Below are 22,245 nucleotides of genomic sequence, written 5' to 3'. Positions count from 1 at the left end.
AAAAACAAACAGAATATGTTCATAAAATATATCATTTAATGATGGGAAGATTCTGACTCTGCATTTTATTAGAAGCCTGTTGGCTTCTTAGGCCTCTTTCATACGGCAGGCTGAAGGTCACCTGTCAGCTGCTTCCATGCCCCGCACCAATGCTTACTTGCACTTGGCACAGACAGTGTTGAGTCCCATCTGAGCCTGGTCGCACTTAGCCCCCCTCTTGCACACTGCAAATGATTCCGATTCAGATTCCGCTTTTTAATCAGTTTTTACATCTGATTCAGATTCCGATTTGCAGTGTGCAGGGAGCAAACTGCAAATCGGAATCTGAATCGGATGTAAAAACTGATTAAAAAGCGGAATCTGAATCGGAATCACTTGCAGTGTGCAAGAGGCATCATGACAGAGTGTGGTTTTTTTTGCAGCTGGGTAGCCACATCTCATACCAAACATTGGCATGCATGGGTTACAGACACTGTCATTCAACTGCATTTAATTTGTAGCTGGCAGATAGGTGTCTGATTTGCCAGACAACCTTCCAGTTCTGCCTCCTGAGTGAAAGAGGTCTAAAAGCCCAATCTACACGGTACGATTCTTTGTACGATTCGATTACGATTCTATTTACGATCTGATTAAATCCAACATGTCCGATCGGAATTCGATTCAATTCGATTTGCCATTGAAAAACAATGGCAAATCGAATTGAATCGAATTCCGATCGGACATGTTGGATTTAATCGGATCGTAAATAGAATCGTAATCGAATCGTACAAAGAATCGTATCATGTAGATTGGGCTTTAAAGCGATCCTTAAGTCATCTGAAAAAAGGTTTCCCTTACCTGGGGCTTCTACCAGCCCCCTGCAGCTGTTCTGTGCCTGCGCAGCCACTCACCGATGCTCCGGTCCCCCACCGCGGGTTAGCTTATTTTTCACCGACTCAGAGTCGGCAGGCCACAGCGCCTGTGCAGTGGTGGCTACGCGTATCCTTGTATGCATTCCCGTCCGCAATAGCATCCTGCACAGGCACAGGACGATGCAAAGACACGCATGGCCAGGGCTGCGCAGGCGCAGTGGCCTATCGACTCTGAGTCGGCAAAAACGAAACTAATCTGCAGTGGGGGACCAGAGCATCGGTGAGTGGCTGTGTGGGCATAGGACAGCTGCAGGGGGCTGATAGAAGCCCCAGGTAAGGGAAACCCTTCTTTTCAGGTGACTTAAGGATTGCCTTAAAGAGGCTATGTAGATGAACTGTAAACAAAAAAAGTGTACAGTACTGATTTTTGGCAGATTACATATTTTCATAACTGACTGACTTATATCCACCTTAGTTGTCGTCAGCAACAAACTAACAACAAATCAGAGGGCAGCCTTCAGAAAGATATTGCAGGCTTAAGTAAGCAAGTCACACAGACAGTAGCTACTTTAAATTGAAAAACATTCCTTGTTTGTCCTGTACTCATTTCTCTTACAGTTCACTTTAACACACACATGTCAAACTCCGGCCTACGGACCAAATGTGGACCTCAGAGCCATTGAATTTGGCCCTCAAGTGGTTATCCCACTTTGCATTATGTTTGGCCCACTCTAGACCCCCAGGGAAGCTATATTGGAAGTGAAGCCCTAGAACACCAGGGAAGTCATATGGGGAGGTAGGGGGAAAGCACTAAACACAAAGGAACTGTATAGGGGAGGGTGGGGGTTTCTGGACACCAGGGAACATATAAATATATGGGAAGGAGGATTACTACACACCAGAGAACTTTATAAGGGAGGAATGTGGCTAGTAGACATTGAGGTTGGCCCGCGACTAGGTGCAGTGTACAATTTAAGCCCACTTTGTACTTGAGTTTGACACTACTGCTTTAACAGATGGCACAGTTCTGAAATGATTTAGAGGCAACTAAAGGACGCTGCTATGTTTTCTATTCACTATTAACAAGTATAATGATGTTTGTTGTCTGATAATATAATTTTGCTTTTAAGCTCTTTATATATTCCCAGTGGTTCTGGGTCACCATGAGCTATCTGGGTATTCCATTGTCAGATACAATCACAGTCTCAATTTGTATGTTTAGTATCACAGTCTTTTGCATCAACAAGCACCAGCTGATGGAGTATGGAAAGCTTACTTGAGTGCACTTCAATGGTGCTGCTAATCTCTTAAGGTGTCTAGTTCCAGAACAAATTTACAAAGAAATATCCAATATCTAATGCCAAACTGGAAGCAAAGACCAGCAATTTACACATTTAATCTTATTCTATGTATTGGAAAGTTACTAGAATACTCCTTGAAAAGGCTCTAAGCTGTTACACAGTATATGTTTAGGAACCAGCAATTGTCCTATAAGTAACATTTATTTATAGAAAAATGAATAAACCAACCACTTACTGTAGTAGGTTAAAGCTGAGATCCAGTCTTTTTGCAAGATCACCATATTTGCACGCAAGAAACCTTGGAATTTCTGCGCAGTCTTTTCCGATGTAAGATACCTGAAAAAGCAAACACAGATACATTTTTCAAGTTTTTCACTAGTGTTACTCGCCCATTTTTCTGCAAAAGTCCACATAGCCTACTGGCTGCATGCTTGTTGCAAGAGTGTGCTATCGGTAGCCAGAAGTACGCTGATGCACACAGACCGGTGTGGGTGAGGTAGATGCCGCGGTTGTGCGATCGCATAACATACATCGCTGCGATTTTTACTGCGATTTTCATGCAAGTGAATGGGAGCGATTTTTAAAAAGCTTATAGTGTGTCTGAGTCGTAAAACAATTTTTTTATCTTATGCTTAAGGATCCCTTTAAACACCAGAGAAATTTTCACATTTCAGCGCTGCGTCCATTCATCTGCCAATAGCTATTATCAATACTTATCACACTGATATAATCTACATATTGTTTTTTTTCACCACAAATTACGCTTTCTTTGGGTGGTACATTTTGCTAATAATTATTTTGTTTTATAAGCATTTTAAAGTGAATAAAAAGGAAAACAAAAACATTATTTCTCAGTTTTCAACTAATATAGTTTTTTAAAATAAAACATGCTACTGTACTGTAGGGGGGTAGGGGAAGAAAAAAAAAAAAAAAAAAAAAAAGGAGTTGAACTTACCTGGGGCTTCTAATGGTCCCCAGCATACATCCTGTGCCCGTGCAGCCACTCACCGATGCTCCGGTCCCTGCCTCCGGTTCAGTTCCGCAATTTGTGACTTTAAAGTCGGGAAACCACTGCGCCTGTACGGCCACGTCCTCTCTTCCGCTGACATTGTATTGCACAGGCAGTACTGGGCCTGCACCGTACACTCCCGGTGACATCAGCGAGAGCAAGAACGTGACTGCGCAGGCGCAGTGGTTTTCTGACTTAAAAGTCGCATGTTGCAGAAGTGAACCGGAGGAGGGGACCAGAGCATCGGTGAGTGGCTGCGTGGGCATAGGATGTATGTGGTGGACCATTAGAAGCCCCAGGTAAGTTCAACTCTTTTTCCCCCTACCTCCCTACAGTACTCCCTTTTTATTTGCCCATTTGTCCCGGTTGTGATTTTGGGTACTTGAAAAAAATAACAGTAATACACCCTCATAGCATATACATTTTAAAAGCTAAGTCCCCAACATAACAATGTATGTATTGTCTGCAATACATCTTGAGCCAGTCTCAATCCATGTAGGCCTAGCAAAATTATGGAGTCTCCTGACACGAGACAAACGCAAGAGCTCTTCTATAACCAACATCCACAAATGCTCAAAATATTACTTTAATTGGTGCTGGATGTGATGCAAATAACTGCATTCAAATTTCATGTAAATTATATGCAGCTTGAAATTGGACCAATCAAAATAACTTCCTGTTAATTTTTATGGGCCAAATTCAAGCTGCATTTACATGAAATTTGAATGCAAGGAGAAATTATCTGCAACCACTGATCATTCCTACAGATCATCTTGACCAAGTATTTGTTCTCCTCCTTACCTCTCCTGCTGGACATGACTCCATCATGCACTGTACCATTTTCCTTCTTCCTCCCTCCATAGCAACAGAACACTTTGTGAGGCTGTAACCTAGCAATGCATCTGTACATTAATTAGCCCCAAACTATCTTCCAAGAAATCAAGTCACGATCCTTGTAAGGGAAAGCATCTGGATAGTCCAGAGGCTTTTCCGATCTCCCTAACACCCTCCATGTACAAGCATGACTGCCCTACACAGACGCAAAGTATGGCCTGCACCTGCAAAGTAACATGGAGCTGCTTGTACAAGGCCTTTTTCCCTGTGCATGAGTGGCTCTGCTGGCTACCTGCGCATTGTGGCCATGCTCATACATGGATGAGAGCGCAACTGCAAAGATAAATAGGGTCCCGGCTGGTAGCAGAGGGCTCTAGCAGGATCAGGAAAGCATCTAGAGGATTCAGAGGCTATCCTCTACTGAGGTGAGCATCTACTTTTTTTTCCCCACCTGCTTTAGGCTCCTTTTACACTACGCTTCTAAACTTGCGTTGCATTACGCTATTTTACCACAGGGAGGGTGTAAGTGTATGGGGCCTTTTACTCTTACTGCGTCGTGCCAGAACAGAAGATTCCGAATCCCTTCCCGAGCCGACGCAAAGTCTGCAGTGTGTTACCGCATGATTTCCGAGGTGACACAGTGGAAGTCATTGGCGTCAATGGGCGAGTCATTGGAGTCAATCGATTAATTTAATCTTACTTCCTGCCCAGCAGGGAGTACATCACTGAGCAGGGAGCGCCACTATGCACAGCAATGGCACACAGCGAGCGTTTTTACTCACCTCCCAGGGGATCCAGCAGCCATTCTCCTTCATGTTCTCGAAGGCTCTGAATCACTCTAGTGAGATCGCCGTCGGCCGATCTCACTACAGCAGAGTTCCCCAACCCTGTCCTCAAGGCCCACCAACAGTACATGTTTTGCAGGAAACCACACACAATAACAGGTGGGGTAATTAGTGTTGCAGCAGAGCTGATTAACTTCCTGCACTGTTGGTGGTCCTTGAGGTTAGGGTTGGGGAACACTGCACTACAGGGTTACAGCACCACTGGGAGGACAGAGGGAAAATTGCAGCGCTGGATTCCAGGGAGGTGAGTAAGTGCTGGGGCTGCTGCAGGCATTCTGGTGGCATGCTTTTTTCCTTATTTTAGGGTCTGAAACGTGCTGAAAAGACCCTAAAATCCAGAAATAATCATACCGCCAGGGAGGTTAATTATGTGGAACACCCTGTTTTAGAAGTTTTTCCTTTAATCAGGCTCACCTGGCAAACTAGTTATCAGTTAGTGTCCAAGATTGATTTCAGTGATCAATCGGAATTGCATGCAGTGTGCAGGGAGCCTCAATCTGTGTCCTTTCTAGTGTTGACCAGATGTGTGCTAGAATGCAGAGATAAACATTAATCTTATGCCCACTAACCAATAATATTTAATGTGAAATTGAAGCGAGAGGAATATAGAGGCTGCCATCTTTATTCCCTTATAAATAATGCCATTTGCCCACTGTCATGCTGAGATTTTTGGTTTTAGCTGTTTGTGAGTCACTCACCTGCAACAAGCATGCAGTCAGTGGGACCAGACCAGAGAAAGAAGGCAGACCACTAGAAGCACCAGCGATTAACAAAGAGCTGCAACAGTGGAATCCTATAGAGGTGGTCCAACTGAAACAAATGGCTGTATGCAGCATTTTTGGAGTGATTCCAAACCAATCCTATACAAGAGATATGTATGTCAAATCTCGATCCCTCTGGGAATGGCGCTTAAAATGACTGGATTTGGAAACCACTTGCAGTGGGATCTGGACCCTGGGGCTGTTTTACATTTAGACCTGGAACCCACTAGCAGTACTTTACTAAGCCATTTCTAAGTGCTTGCGATTTGAAAAGCTCTTGCTAATGTAATGCTATGGGTGTGATCCCAATTGAGCAATGTGATTTTATAAAAATCCCCCATTGCATTAGCAAGAGGTTTTCAATCACTAGCGCTTAGAAAAGTCTGCTAGTGGGTTTGAGCCCTTAAGCCTGGAATCCACTAGCAGCGCTTTTCTAAGTGCTTGTGATTTGAAAATCAACAATAGCATTAAATTAGGAAGAGCTTTTTAAATCACAAAACGTGAGTACTTTTGAAGAGCTTTTCTGATCACCAGCGATTTTCAGTGTTTTGAAAAGAACTTGGACAAATAAAACCTCTGGGGGCGATTTCACACCAAATCGCTATAAAATCACTTCATAATCGCTAGCACTTTTGCTGTGAAACAGCCCGTAAAGCATCTGATTTGCATGATCATCCTGTAAAATGTAAAAATGCAAAAACAAAATTACTTTTCTCCTATGTTGCTGTCACTTATAATCAGAACTGACGGGTTTTGCACTAGCCCCTCTCCTCATGGGGGATTCTCATGATTTTGTTTAGTTTCAAAAGCACTTAGCAAATGGCAGTTGCTCTGTCCAACTGCCAAAAAAAAGTGTGCAGTGAGCACGGAGTCTGGCCAGGATCACTGTATAAATCCTTTTCAGGGAGTGTCTTTATAAAAAATAAAAGCCTTGCTGAAAATCCCCCATGAAGAGATGGACTAGTTCAAAACCTGTCGGTTCTGTCAGATTTGGACTACCTACTGCAAGTGGCAGCAACATAGGAGAAAGTAATTTACGGCTCATTTTACTCTGGAAGAAATGTACTTCTTATTTGTATAGGTTTACGTGTATTTTAAATTTTAAGATTTTTGCGATAGTGGTCCTTTAAGGTGCCCATTAATGGTACAATTTTGTGGCCACTGGCGAGGTTTATAAGGCCCCTTTTACACTTACCTGCTGCGTTTCCTCATGTTACTTTTCCCCCGCGGCAAGGGCCATGCAAGTCAAATCAAATCAAATCAAAGATAGCTTTATTGGCATGACCAAGATTCATACAGGTATTGCCAAAGCAAGGGGAAAAAGGGGGACATGAAAGGGGGTGGGGTAGGGGGACAATGGCTAAGCAGTCTGTGGACATTTTTAGGTTTACAGTTCCGTTATGCTCCTCTCAGTCTGTGGCATGCTGTGACATAGTGTGCAGCGATTGTCACTGTGGATTCCTCTTCTCCCAGTAAGATATATGTTTTTCTCTCATCTTCTAATGTAAGAAAGTCTGGGAATAGTTCCAACAATTTCTTAAAGTAAGTGTCCCTGGTTGCAGTATATTTGGGGCAGTGTAGCAGGAAGTGACTTTCATCCTCAAGGGTTTTCTGCTCACAGTGTTGGCATAGTCTCTCCTCCCTGGGTTTGTACGTGTGTCTGTGTCTCCCAGACTCTATTTCGAGGTTGTGAGCACTCAGTCTGTAGACACTCTGGATTTTATTCTTGGGGAGTTTTGGAGCTTTTCCAGGTATCCCCATACCTGGAAAAGCTCCAAAACTCCCAAGAGAGGAGTATTGTATTCTCTTTGTAGAGACTGGTATATGGCTAGCTTTTGTGACTGTTTTATTTCACTCCTCCATTTTTCCACATAGTCCTCTTTGCTCTTGGCTGTGGTGTGTTTTATCTGGACTCTTGTTATGACCTGTGGATCGGGGGTTGGAGGGAGTATAGAGCTGAACACTACTTTCAGTGCACATGGCTTTTCTTGGTCTTCATTGTGCAGCATGGCTTTGTAGTGGGATGAGTCAGGGCTGCTGCTCTGTAGGTGGGCCCAGAAGGACAACACTCTCTTCTGTATCTCAAGCAGTAATGGGAATCTACCTAGCTCAGCTCGGCAAGCATTGTTTGAGGTACTCCGGTGGACATGGAGAAGGTGTTTGCAGAACTCCAGGTGGAATATTTCTGTTGGGCTGGATTGGGTAGGTGGTGGGGCCCCATACTTCACTTCCATACAGTAGGATTGGGGTGATGACCCTGTCAAATACTTTCATCCAGACCTTTACTGGTGGTTTGAGGTGGTACAGTTCTTTCCAGATGGCATAGAACGTTCGGCATGCTTTGGCTTTTAGGGCCTCCATGGCTGACTTAAGGCTTCTTGATTGGTTGATTTCCAGACCAAGGTAGGTATATTTATCAGTTCTACTGATTTTACAGTCATTGAGTATAAAGGATGGGCTCTGGGCTGACCTGTTTTTCCTCTGGAACACCATGGTTTTGGTTTTCTTTAGATTAATGGGGAGTGCCCAAGTTGTGCTAAATTTCTCCAGGATTTTCAGGCTGTCTTGTAGACCTTCTTCAGTTGGCGACAGCAATAGGAGGTCATCTGCATACAGTAAGAACTTCAGTCTATGTACACTTGCAAACTTCACGTGATGGAAGTATCCAAAAATCGCTGCTGCATGATCCGTGTCTACCGCCTGGATTATTCAGCAATGCAAGTCAATGGGCAATGCAGTAAGTGTAAACAACAGGAGAGCTGTGCGATGCAGCACTCATGCATGGAGTGACGTACTTACAGGGAGTAGGTCAGTGAGCAGGGGGTGGGGGGCGGCGCTATGCATATGGCCCTATGATGGCTGGTTCACCACACTTCTACTAATAATTGAGAAACCGGCATAAAACTAACCTTACAAACACTGGGGGGGGGGGGGGGGGGGGAGGGGCTAGACAGAAAGAAAGACCAACATTTTTCCTTCAGTTTGAAATAATTAAAAAAAATGCTGCTCTTGCAATAGTTTCACTAAGGGCTGGTTCACACTATGGGCTTGATTCTCTAAAGCGTGATAACTACAATCAATTAACGTACACCAAAACACTGCGCTCTGTCAGATAAACTACTGTAAATATCAAATGTCCACTAGCATTAAAACACATACATGTCCAATGACTTCCAATCATGTGGAGCGCTGCTGCTTGATGTGTGTATCATCAAAAAGTTTGGGGGAAAAAAAAAAGAGCTCCTGATGAGTCTTCTATGACGAAACATGTGGGGCGGGGCTTAGGTCCAGAAGTGAGAGATACAACCTAAGCGTGGGACACCGAGCCGTAACCCGAGGTGGTGGAGATGACTGCAGCGTGCGCGGACACTGGGAACAGCCACAGAGGGGAGAAATACGGCAGCCGGAGCCCAGCTTAAACGGGGGAGAGCCCGTGATAAAACTCTGCGCCCTACTAACAAGTCAGCATATTGTAAGTGCAATTGCTTTTTATAGTAGAATACATTTTTACAGTTTTACACTGTGGAGTTTTTTATCCATTTGAGGGAAACTATACATATGGAGGTGCACATATAGAAGAACTATCTAGGACAAACAGACGTCACCAGAGGAGGTGGGGGACAGCCCTAAGTGTCCCAAGGCGCAACTAGTCCTGATTGAGGTCATTTTATCTGGCGAGTCTGTTTTCATATGGTGTGGTGGTGGAATTAACTGTGAAGACGCGACACAGCGCAGTGGAGCTCTGAGCACTCACCGCAGGATATATTGTCCGGATTGGGACTTATTATGGCACTGAATGTATTGTTTTGGGTTGTGTTAGCGCTACCTTCTGTGAGAAAGTAACTTGCCGTTAAACTAGGGCTTGTTGTTAGTGTAGACCCTGAAGGTTTTTGTGGGGATGCACAGCTCCTCGCAGAAGCTGATGTAGGAGATGACGTTCTCTGACCATTCCTCCAGGCAGGCTGTCTCGAGGGTCGCCCAGTCGGTGCATTCGAAGTAGGCCTGTAGTTGTAGCTTAGCTTCTTCTGTCCACTTTCTCACAGTCCTGAGGACTGGCTTGGATGATTCAAGGTGCCTTCTGTAGGTGGGAATTAGATGGATTAGGCAGTGGTCAGAGTTCCCTAGGGGGAGCCTGTCGAATAGGTTTGTACGCATCCTTGAGGACCGTGTAGCAATGGTCCAGGGTGTTCTGATTCCTGGTGGGGCAAGTAATGTGCTGTTTGTAGCGAGGCATCTCCGTGTGGAGGTTCGCGCTGTTGAAGTCCCCGCAGACGATGAAGAGGGAGTCTAGGAGGGATGTCTCCCACCGCGAGATGGTGTCGCTGAGTGTATGCTGAGCGATCTTGGTGTAGGCACTGGGGGGGATATATACTCCTACAAGAACGTAGGAGGAGAATTCTCTTGGTGAATATTGAGGTTTGCAGTTTATGAGTAGGAGCTCGATGTCTGGGGAGCAGTGTCTGTCCATGATGGACGTGTTCGTGCACCAGGTGGCCTTGATATAGAAGCAGACGTTAGCTAGGAGAATGGCTGGGATGGGTGAACGCAGGCCCTTCCTTTTAAGCTTCACTTGCCCCTGGGGCGGTATGTACTGCTGGCCCACCTGGCCCTCCTGGTAAGTAGTCCGATGTGTGCCCAGACTGTGTCCCCCAGGGATGCGTGGGACGCAGCACTGCAGGCCTCCCATAGCAGGAGTTCCTCTCTGGTGTGCGTGGTGATGCGCGACGTGCTTGGGGAGTGCGGCCGCTTCAGAGCCATGGAGCGGTTATGCTATATGGAGCAATAGGATGGCATGTGCAGGTAACAGGCAATAACAGTCAGGCTTCAACTAATGCTTGCGCCAAGGAGCCTTTAACACAGCGATATGCAAATCATAATGGGACCCCCCCATCAGGTGGGAACTCACCGGATATGATGACCGTCATGGCCAATTCGCACATCTGGGGTATAGGCCACCCCACAGCCTCTCCGGCAATTCAACTCCCGCTTTGATGGATCTCCAATGCGTCTGGTACTTTCACTTCCATGTTTTACGCTGTAAATAGTCACATTTCTGGTAACCGCAGTCGGGAGCTGCGGACAGATGGAGAAGCACTGTGTATGATAGGCATGGAGGATAAACACAGTGTTCCGTATTTTTCCACTGAGTCTTCGCATTGCGTTCCCACCTGATGGGAGGTCCCATTATGATTTGCACGTCGCTGTGTTAAAGGCTCCTTGGCACAAGCATTAGTTGAAGCGCTTATTGCCATTACCTGGAAAAAAGCGTGATAACTGCTATCACAGCAGTTATCACGCGATCTGCCGTGCACAAAGGTTTTCACACGAACAGCATTACTTCGCGTGCGGAAGCTCGCAATCCTTCGCTTATCATGCGAAGTCACGCTGTTTGCTTGAAAACCTTTGCGCACGGCAGATCGCGATAACTGCTGTGATAGCAGTTATCACGCTTTAGAGAAATCGAGCTCTATGAGCGGTTTGAGGTTTTTTTGTTTTTTTTTTAATTCAGTAGGATTTTTTAAAACGCTGTTAAAGCGCTTGTGTAATGAAAGCCTGTGTAAGTGTTCTCACATGAGCAATGAGCTTTCTTTCCAATCGAAAATGCACCATTTTCTGGGCAATTGTGTTTCAATGCAAGGTTTAGGAAAAATCGCAAATTGTTTTAAAATCGCTTTGAACAACAAATTTGTGAGCGTTTTTAAGGCAAATTTGCTTTAAAGACATTCAGTTCCGGGTCAAAGAGTGTACTATTTTTTTGTCTGCACAAACAAAATCGCAAATAGTAAAATAAAAATGCATACAAAATTACTTGCAAAAAAGGGCTCTTCTACTAACAATAGTCTAAGGCCCGGTTTACATTAGCATTGTTTTACGGAACCGGACATACGGATCAGGCCAGCTGGATCCGGTGAAAACGGTCCGTTTTACAGCCAGTGTGTTGTAACATGTCAGTTTTCACTGGTTCCTATATGCTGCAAAACCTTCCGGTTCCGTTCCGCTGAGTGAAATGGTCCGGAAAATTGGGTCCTGCAGCATTTTTTTGTCCGTTCAGCAGAACGGACCATGTCCGTACGGCCGGTTCCATTGGCAAACGCTAATGTGAACCTATCCTTATGCATACGCAAATGCAAGCGATTTTTCATTAATTGTGATTATGCGTTTATAAACACTAAAGCACAAATCACACTTAAAGAGGAACTGTAACGGCAAAACGTCCCCTGGGGGGTACTCACCTCGGGTGGGGGAAGCCTCAGGATCCTAATGAGGCTTCCCACGCCGTCCTCCGTCCCTCAGGGGTCTCGCGGCAGCCCTCCGTACAGCCGTGACGTAATATTTACCTTCCTGGCTCCTGCACAGGCGCTCTGACGGCTGTCGGCTCCGAAGTAGGCGGAAATACCCGATTGCCGTCGGGTCCGCTGTACTGCGCAGGCGCAAGTCTCCGGCGCCTGCGCAGTAGAGCGGACCCGACGGAGATCGGGTATTTCCGTCTATTTCCGAGCCGAAAACAGCCACAGCGCCCCCGCTGGAGCCAGCAAAGGTAAATATTAAAATTACAGTCGGGCCTGTCACCGGCTGTTCAGAGGGCTGCAGCGAGACCCCCGTGGGGGCGGAGGACCGCGTGGGAAGCCTCATTAGGATCCGGAGGCTTCCCCCACCCGAGGTGAGTACCCCCCAGGGGATCTTTTTGAAGCTACAGAGTCTCTTTAACCACTTCGCATCCAGACCTTGTTTTCCCCTTATTGACCAGAGCAGTTTTGACGCTTTTGCGGTGTCCCTGTTTAATCACCAATAACTTCATCTGTACTCGTGCCACATAAATGATCTATATATATTTTTTTTCAAGACAAACTAAGCTTTCATTGGGGGGTATTTGGTCCCAAGTAAAATGTTCCTCTCTATGCATGTTAATGGGAAAAAGGGGGGGGGGAAATAAAAAAATTTCACTATTTCTCAATTTTGACCAATTTCTGTTTAAAAATAAAAAGTGCGATTGACATAAAAAGTGTGCCACCAGTTAAAGTCGCCCCAGTATAGATATCCAGATGTGTCCCCAGTATCGCCCCCCCCCCCCCCCCAGTATAGCCAGATGTGTCCCCAATATTAGCACCCTCAGCATAGCCAGATGTGTCCCGTGTTTGCCATCCCCAGAAGAGATTAACAGATGCACCCCCTGGAATAGTGCCCCTCTTTATAGCCAGATGTGTCCCCCGATCAGGATTACCCCCATTATGGCCAGATGTACCCCCAGGATTAGCGCTGCCCCCCATTATAGCCAAACATGCCCCCAGTATTAAGTTATGGGCCCCCCCAGGTGCCCAGATGTGCAAAATTTGTAACCCCCCCCTCCCCTTGGTTCCTCAGATGCCCCCCAGTAAACATGTATACCCCCTTTGCATATTTCCTCCCCTCCCCCCAAGAAACTATAGCCAGATGTCCCCCCCCCCCCCCCCATCAGGCAGCCCCCTCCGTGCACATAGAGTTAATAAAAATGCACAAGCAAGCAGCGACACTCACCTACCTCGGTCCTGCGACGAGCCTGAAGTCTGATCCTCCGATCCCCGCTCTGCAAGTCAGCCGCATATTGCCGGTAACCCGGGTCCCGGCTTGATGACGTCATCAAGCCGGGACCCGGGTTTCCGGCAATATGCGGCTGACTGCAGAGCGGGGATCGGAGGATCAGACTTCAGGCTCGTCGCAGGACCGAGGTAGGTGAGTGTCGCTGCTTGCTTGTGCATTTTTATTAACTCTATGTGCGCCGAGGGGGACAGGTGAAGGATCGCTGCAGTTCACTACTGCAGCGATCATTCATGGGAGGAGGGTATACTAATTGGCCAAAAGGGAACATGTTCCCTTCCACCAATTAGTATTGCAGCTGACAGTGCCGGAGGGTGCACTCTAAAGAGCACCCGACCGTGCACAGCAGGGCTGCAGCCAGGTCAGTATATCTACGTGGCTGTGGCTTGGAGGGTGCCACAGCTGACGTAGATATACTGTAGTGGAGGGGAAAGTGGTTAAAGGACATCCGAGGTGAAAATAAACTGATCAGAAAAACAATTGTATCTATCCTTCTCCTAAGGGATTAGAGAGTATAAATGACTTTTTTAGATATCCTACAGTTTTATTTTATAATTAAATCTAGTTTTTAAGTTTTTACTGCTTCGTTGTCTCTGCTCAATGACACCTTCATTGACCTATGCCAGAGCTCAAATCTATGCATTATTGAACATTTTTATCTCTTTCCTGCTCCAGGAAGCCATTTCCTGCTAGGAAAGTGTTTTATGGTTGTAATTCCTTATCAGTGAGGGTTATGTTATTGTCTGACGCAGTCCGACACGGTCCCGACCCGGATAGAAACTGCCATTTGCATACCTGATGTTTAACTCTTTCAGGCAGAGAAAGAAAGAAAAGGAACACAGTCTAGTTATTTGCAAGCTTGTCACTGTACACACACATGTCTATCTCATCATGTCACATGTCACCTTGGTTGCCCTTTAAAATTGCTCCAAAAAGCGATTGTGCTTCACAAAAAAAACAAATTGCGAAAACAGGAAATACTTTTGCGCAATTCCTATTTTAAAGTTACTACCCTAGCAATTTAAAAATCGCTAGCGCTTTTGCGATTTGATTTGAATTGCACTCAGTGGAAACGAGCCCTAATCCCTCACAAAAGCATTTAGCCCTTGAGATTTGTAGTGTGAACTGTGTCTTATATGCCTGGAACCCAGTAGCAACGCTTTCTAAGCACTTGTGATTTGAAAAGCTCTTGTTAATGTAATGCTATGTGTGTGATCCCATTCGATGGATACAATTAAAAAGAAAAAAAATCACTCATAGCATTACATTAGCAAGAGCTTTACAAATCACAAGTGCTTGGAAAACTGCTGATTATAAGAGCAGTCTGCACAATGAGGTATATTGCAAAAACTTCAGTAATGCTTCAAATGTTCTTAAAAAAGAGAACTGAAAGTGAAACTGTGAAGAGTTCCCCATTACAAACAACATCTGAAATGAGAAGCTGAGAGTGAGCAGACAGAAGAATACCAACTGCTAAAGAAAACTATTGGGAATTGCTTGTTCAGGGGCTGGTTTTAATGATGTGTTCCCTGAGGCCTCTTTTCCTAGGCTGATCCCTTAGACAAGATTTGTTTGGCTTTTCACATGCCTGGATATTGTCTAGTGGTTAGTATAACTCCTGGGTCAAAAAATGTCAATGTATGTCTTTAAACCTCCAGGCTTAGATAAGATAGAGAAGCTACATTAATCCTGCCATAATAAGTAATGAGCAGCATACTGCCCCTTTGAAATTCTGCCACCTTGGGCTAGGGCCTTAGCAGTGCTTCAAAAATCATCTGAGGCTGAATGCTATGTTCACATTTTATGGCATCTTATTGATAACTAATGTGGCTGGTAGAGGTTACAGTGCATCATTCAGAATCTGCTACCCAAAGGGAGTATTGGATACATTACTATTATTACTACATAATTTACTAAAAGGAGAATCCGAGCTGAAAATTCACCTAAATAAGCAAATAGTTAAGGTGAGGAAAGCTTTGTCCTGTGGTCCTCCACGGCTGCCCAGGACCCTCCTGCACATCAGAGACATGCTCCTCTGCTAAGACGAGCGCAGACGTGCTGCACCCAGGCGAGCATGGCCGCGCCTGCATGAGAGGGTCTGGGTTACTGCGCAGGAGCGGATGTATTTCCTATCTATTTAATTACAATGAGAAGTAAGCAGTAATCTGCAAGTACTCCTGGATTAAATTCACTACTTACAAAATAAGACTTTTGCACCAATTTTGCATGAAGTTTTTCCAGAAACATCATACTGGCTGGGTGGTGTAATGGTTAAGGGCTCTGCCTCTGACAGAGGAGACCTGGGTTCGAATCTTGGCTCTGCCTGTTCAGTAAGCCAGCAGCTATTCACTAGGAGACCTTAGGCAAGTCTCCCTCCCTAACACTGCTACTGCCTATAGAGCGCGTCCTAGTGGCTGCCGCTCTGGCTCTTTGAGTCCGCCAGGAGAAAAGCACAATATAAGTGTTTCTCTTTGTCTTTTGTCTTGGTAAAACAGTGCAAAGCCAGCACAACATTGTCATCTAAAGTGGGTGATACCACTTCTACAACTAGGGCAAAAAAACTGGGAGACATTGGGGGACTGAACCATCAGCTTGTACAGTATTAGTTGTTTTACTCCTTACGTGACTGAATTAGGCAAGGAGCATACTTATTAGAATCGCATGTGTTTTGCCGCATAGCAGAATTGCATGCAAATTTACATATAGAATATGAGCAACACAAAAATCGCATTACTGTAAGATTCAATTTTCTGTGTATTTTAAAATTGCACAGCAAGTTCTTTCCACATACTGAAAGCAATGTTTTCTAACGAGGAATTAAAAACCACATACAATTGGCATGTGTTTTAAAAAAAAACAAAAAAACGATAATTATTGTTTTTTACTTGATGAATATGAATATTCATTTTAAAAATGCCAAATAAAACCGCATGTAAAACGCAAATAAAAATATGCAAAGGCAGGAAAACAAACATGGCTGAAAACTGATACTTTTCGAATCTGGTTTAACTACTTTCGGACCGCAATGATTGAAATCTAAGCCCTGTTTTGATGGCTACCTGGCTGATTTCAATGAACCGACGCCGCCCGTTCTCGCTGCTCACGACGATCTCGCCTCTGTTTCCCTGCCGCAGCTCACTCGCTCTGCTGTCTCTATAACGGCAGAGCCCTGTGAGCGGGTCAGGAGCCGATTTCATTGGCTCCTGACCCTGTCTATCAACATAAGCCGCTCCCATTGGCTTACATTGATAGGCAGGGTCAGAAGCCAATGAAAGCGGCTCCTGACCAGCTCTCAGGAACTCTGCCGTCATAGAGACGGCAGAGTGGGTGGCCCAGGTTCCCACCGTGCGTTGGTGACGGCAATTGTGGCGAGTATGTGCAGCGATTTGTCGTTGTTCCACCGTTTCTGGTACCAGCGGTCTCTGGTTCTTAAGGCGGCAGAGACCGCTGGTACTTAAGTGGTTAAGCTAGAATGCAGTAAAGTACACCCACCACACTATTCAGCCAATCACAACACTTCCTACTATAGAGGGTGCTGTGATTGGAGAATTGTTCCCTTTGAGGTTTCCTGATTGGTCAAAATCAGGCTGTTCCATTTGACACAACTCCGCAAACTGATCCATGGAAGGGGATCTTATTTTTAACATTAGTTAGCCAGTAAGCCAGTAATTTAGTAAGGAGTTCATTGGGTAAGACTCCCTAACACTGCTACTGCCTACTGAGTGCGCTCTAGTGGCTGCCTCGCAAGCGCTTTGAGTCCGACAGGATAAAGGCGCTATACAAATACTGCCATTATTATTATTAGGATCCGCTTCCTTCATTGAGTGAAGGTGTCGAAAATGTACCAAACGTAGAGGCGTAGCAATAGGGTATGCAGAGGTTGTGATCTCACCTGGGCCCTTGATTCAGAGGAGTGACAACCACAGTATTAGCTCTTCAGTGGTGCTATGCTGGTAATAATTACTTCTAAAGAGGCTTTGAACAGTGGTAACCATTAAAGGTTACCTGAGATGGCTTGAATCAGTGCAATTATACTTACCTAGGGCTTCCTCCAGCCCGATAAGGCGTGTGGGGTCCCTCGCCAACCTCCATGCGTGCGCTTCTGCGCATGCATATCCAAGCTGAGCTTGCACCTCTGCCGTGCTCCCGTGCCCAGGAGCATTCTGCGCAGGCGCAGAACGCTTCCGGGAATGGGAGCTCAACGGGAGGGTGCACGTGGCCGACCCGCGCATGCAGAGGAGGACACAGAGGGACCCCACGCACCTCATGGAGCTAGAGGAAGCCCCAGGTAAGTATACTATTCAAGCCATTTCAGGTTCATTGTTCCCCTCCTCTGCTTTCACCTCTCATACTGTGGATGTGTTTGGCATGTTTTGTTACGCCATATGAATTGTTATGATTAGAATGCTTGAGGGGCCCAAAGTAAAACTTTCATTGGGGTCCAAAGCTCCTTAGCTAAGCCACTGACCTAACTGGTACATTTTCTACACAAGTGGGAACTGTGCCTAAGACAGTATTACCATACCTCCCAACTTTTTGAGATGAGAAAGAGGCACACTTAAGCCACGCACCTGCCACACCCCTAGTCACACGTACCATAAAGACTTCATTGTTTTATAATTCAAACCACACTGGTCTTTTCTATCCTGATTCATTTTCCTTCATGTTAACATTTTACAATTAGTAATATAGTATATCAATTTAAAGGATGGGAATAAAGTTTAGAGTTAAACACATTTTTAGTAGAGAAATATATATAGATTTCCATAGAAAGAGGGACAAAGTCCTGAAAGAGGGACACATGAGGAGGAAAGAGGGACAGGCCTCCCAAAGAGGGATTGTCCCTCCAAAAGGGAGCTATGTCAGCCACAAAATGTCCCTCAGAATCAGGGGTCGAGTCCTGCGTGAACGCGGGGGGACGGCGTCCACCCACTTTTTTTGGACAGTGGACGCCATCCCCCCTAGCCCCCTGGAGGCAGCACAGCAGAGAGGAGCATTGTGCGCAGCGTGGGGAAGGGCGGACGTTTCCTCCCCCCCCCTCCCTCACCTTGGGGCTCCTCTCCGTGGCTCTCCCCTCCATAAAGAATGCGGCGGCGGTGGCTGGCGGCGGTGGCTGGCAGCGGCATCAGTGGGCGGGACTTACCTCCTCCAGCGTTCCGGGTTGAGCAGCTACTCTGGTCTCACTAGACCAGAGTAGCTGCACGAACAGCGTCCACTTGCCGGAACGCTGGAGGAGGTAAGTCCCGCCCACTGATGCCGCTGCCAGTCACCGCCGCCAGCCACCGCCGCCGCATTCTTTATGGAGGGGAGAGCCACGGAGAGGAGCCCCAAGGTGAGGGAGGGGGGGGGGGGAAACGTCCGCCCTTCCCCACGCTGCGCACAATGCTCCTCTCTGCTGCGCTGCTCCCCTCCAGCTGGGGGGGACACCTATTCACCTGGCTACATATACTGGGGCCACTATACACCTGGCTACATATACACCTAGCTACATATACTGGGGCCACTATACACCTGGCTACATATACTGGGCATATATACCCCTGGCTACATATACTGAGCACATATACACCTGGCTACATATACTGGGCACATATACACCTGGCTACATATACTGGGGACACCTATACACCTGGCTATACTGGGGACACCTATACACCTGGCTATACTGGGGACACCTGGCTATACTGGGGACACCTATACACCTGGCTACATCTATACACTTGGCCACCTATTCTGGGAATATCTATACACCTGACCACCTATTCTAAGGACATCTATACACCTGGCCACCTATTCTGGGGACAACTATACACATGGCTACTTATACTGGGGACACCTATAGATTTGGCTAGCTATACTGGGGGTACCTATTTTGGGAGAACTGCTGTCATATCTGTATTTTTGGGGAACCGCTGATGCCAGATTACGTGTATTTTGGGGAACTGCTGCCAGATTGTGTATGTTGGGGGACCACTACTGCCAGATTACATGTATTTTGGGTGTTACGTGTATTTTGGATGATCCACTGCCTGGTTTCGCGTATTTTGGGGAACTGCTTCCAGATTATGTGTATGTTGGGGGAACTGCTGCTGCCAGATTGTCTATTTTGGGGGAACCACTGCCATATTATCTGTATTTTGGAGGAACCTCTGCCAGATTATGTGTATTTTTGGTGAAATGCTGTCAGATTACATCTACTTTTTGGGTATACACTACGACAGAGCTCAAACTTCCCCTGGCAGACCTTTTATACCACTGCTAAGGCCATGTATATTTGGCCCCACCCATGACCACGACCACGCTATGCTTGACCACGCCCATTTTTTGGCGCTACGCGCCAGGGCCGGGCCGAGGCAGAGGCTGGAGAGGCTCCAGCCTCAGGGCGCAGTGTAGGAGGGGACGCACAACTCATTCAGCTGTTATTCCCAATTGTGTTTGAAGCAGAAAGAAATAAGAAAAGGGGATATATTGCAGTGACTGCAAGCCAGATAACTAGAGATTAAGGTGTTGGGGAGGTTGGGGGCTCTGGGGCACCTCTTAGTCTAATAGCAATCAGTGTGTGACGGCTGGGGTGGGAGGAATGGAGGGGCGCACTTTGCTGTCTCAGCCTTGGGTGCTGAAGGACCTTGTCCCGGCTCTGCTACGCGCAACGCAGAGATTTTTAGGGTGAGTCCACTCACTTCTTTTTCCAGGACTAGACCCCTGCTCAGAATGCACATTTGACAGTATTTTAACATTTAAATAATTGGCAGTTCCTGAATATATTTACCTCATTTCTATTTCCTGCTTATTGGAAATTTTCATAGAAACAACCCCCCCCCATTTCTGTTTAGCAGTTACATGATCTTCCTGGTTGTAGTGACGTATGCCACGCCCCTTTTCCTCAGCGTTGTCAGTGTCATGTGGAAAGCTAGTGATTAGACAGGCCACAGTTGCCATGAGTGGTTACAGAGCAAGCATTGAGGCTAGTCATAAGTAACAAGATATGTATTATCCTAACATGTTACCATAACTATTACAGCCCCTCATGCTCTCTGCTGCTATCTGTAGTTGCAGCACGTTTCAGTCAGGAATGACAGCTTTCCGTGCGTCAAGTAAGCAACTAAAGCCAAGTCAGTCCTAAACAAACGATTTAATAACCTTGTAAAAAAAAGACTACCTTTAGAAACCCTCTGCATATGTAGATATAAGTCTAAACAATGTGTAACAATTTAGAGAAAATACGTGTTGCTGTACTGACTACTGAGCAAAGTTAGACACATTTCCTGCAATTACAATAGAGCAAACCACCGGTCACCGGCATAAGTACACAACTTCTATCAAGTATACAGTAAAAGTTATTTTTCGATGCACTCTGGCACCTCCCTCGTTTGACGTCACATCCTCCTCGGCAGCAGAACTCACCTGGGTGTCGCACACAGACTCCCCCATAGACATGGTGTTGCTGTGATTCCGCTCCGGGAGTAACGTGTGCTTGAACAGCCTTGCACCCGGCGGCATGTACAAGACGATTTACTACGGGCAGCAACTGACTGCCGGGTCACGTGGTGCTCGCCGTGTCGCTCCCTGTAATGAGGAAGGCGCGTGATTCTAGTGATGTCTGTGAAGTGGGAATGGTGGGGTACTTGTATGCTGTGCTGCAGCAGGGTGAGGGAGGGTAGGTTGTACAGTCCAGAATGGCTGTCTGCACTCTAATCTATGCCTTCCTGATACAATCATATAAGCAAGTATTCACATTTACACAGGGAGAAATTTCAAATGTTGTGACTAAATGTATACAAAGTCAGGTCAAACTTGAAAACGCAATGCTTTTCTATGGGACTTCAGTGCCGTGTCAGAGATAGGGGGTCACACTTGTCAAAATCGTTTCTAGCTACTTTAGAGCCTAGGTTCTCAACATGCGGTACGCTTACCCCAGGGGGTACTTCTGATGGGTCCAGGGGGTACTCGGGCTTGATATACTTAACCAAGAATAACAAATTTAGAGATTTAGAAAATTATAATTCTTATTTAAACACCACTAAATTAGTTTTTTAGCTAATTAAAAGCAATAATAAATGCTTGCACATTGTTTACAACCAATTATCACGTACTATGATTAAATATATATTTGTCAAGGGGTACTTGTGATAATGTTTACTATGCTAGGGGGTACTCGATGAGTACAGGGTTTTAAAAGGGGTACACACTAATAAAATGTTGAGAAACACTGCTTTAGAGGATGCAGCATGAAACCACATAGGGAAATTCCCTTACGGCCTGAGCCCACTGACGCAATTGTGTCCGCTTTTCATCTACACATCAATGTTATGCTGAAAAGCAGACTGAAGCAGACACAACTGCGTTAGTGGGCTCAGACTCTTAAAGGGAACCAGAGACGAACGGTCTTTTAAAAAATGAAAAAAGATATACATACCTGGGGCTTCCTACAGCCCCCATAAGCCTGGATTGCTCCCACTGTCCTCCGCTGCCTCTATCGCCGGTCCCGTCACTTCCAGCGGACATGGCCAGTCGTACGCAAGCGCAGGGACTTCCTCCATATCTTTACGCATGCGCCTTGCGCAGTACGGAGGGAGCGCACTGTGCTTGCATCGACCGGCCAAAATGATGGGACCCGGTACCGGCGGATAGAGGCAACGGAGGACAGTGGCGTGGGAGCGATCCAGGCTGATGGGGCTGCGGAGGACAGTGGCGTGGGAGCGATCCAGGCTGATGGGGCTGGAGGAAGCCCCAGGTATGTATAACATCTTTTTTCTGTCATCTCTGGTTCTCTTTAACAATTAAAGCGGAACTGAAGTAAGTTTTAAAACAATCTGTTTCACTTACCTGGGGCTTCTGCAAGCCCCCAGCAGCTGTCCAGTCCCGCGCCGGTCCTCCACGATCTTCCGTTCTCCCGCCGCCAGCTACTTTCAGTTTCGCCGCCGGGCCACTACGCCTGCACGGCTCTGGCCACACTTATCCTTTTTCTCGTTCCAGTCTGCAATAGCGCTGTTGTAGCTGGGAACGCGTAAAAAGGATACGCTTGGCAGGGCTGCGCAGGCCTTGACTTACAAGTCAAGGAACGGAGCG

At 46.2% G+C, this 22,245-nt stretch overlaps 1 protein-coding gene across 1 annotated transcript in view; it reads right to left on the bottom strand.

Annotated features, from left to right (window-relative positions):
• The window catches only part of LRMDA (leucine rich melanocyte differentiation associated), a 1,235,169-nt gene extending 1,214,448 nt beyond the window's left edge, over positions 1–20,721 (bottom strand). The window contains exons 1-2 of the mRNA XM_068258133.1: positions 20,581–20,721; positions 2,388–2,488 (exon numbers count right to left, since the gene is read on the bottom strand). Coding sequence (XP_068114234.1) covers positions 2,388–2,488; positions 20,581–20,676 — 197 coding nt within the window. The 5' untranslated portion in view covers positions 20,677–20,721. The remainder of the gene's footprint in view (positions 1–2,387; positions 2,489–20,580) is intronic.
• Positions 20,722–22,245: the final 1,524 nt, after the last annotated feature.

The sequence above is a fragment of the Hyperolius riggenbachi genome, chromosome 10 (genome assembly GCF_040937935.1).
Source record: "Hyperolius riggenbachi isolate aHypRig1 chromosome 10, aHypRig1.pri, whole genome shotgun sequence".
NCBI classification, from domain to species: domain Eukaryota; kingdom Metazoa; phylum Chordata; class Amphibia; order Anura; family Hyperoliidae; genus Hyperolius; species Hyperolius riggenbachi.
The sequence above is the reverse complement of the archived record's forward strand: the minus strand, read 5'-3'. Positions and strand labels throughout refer to the sequence as shown.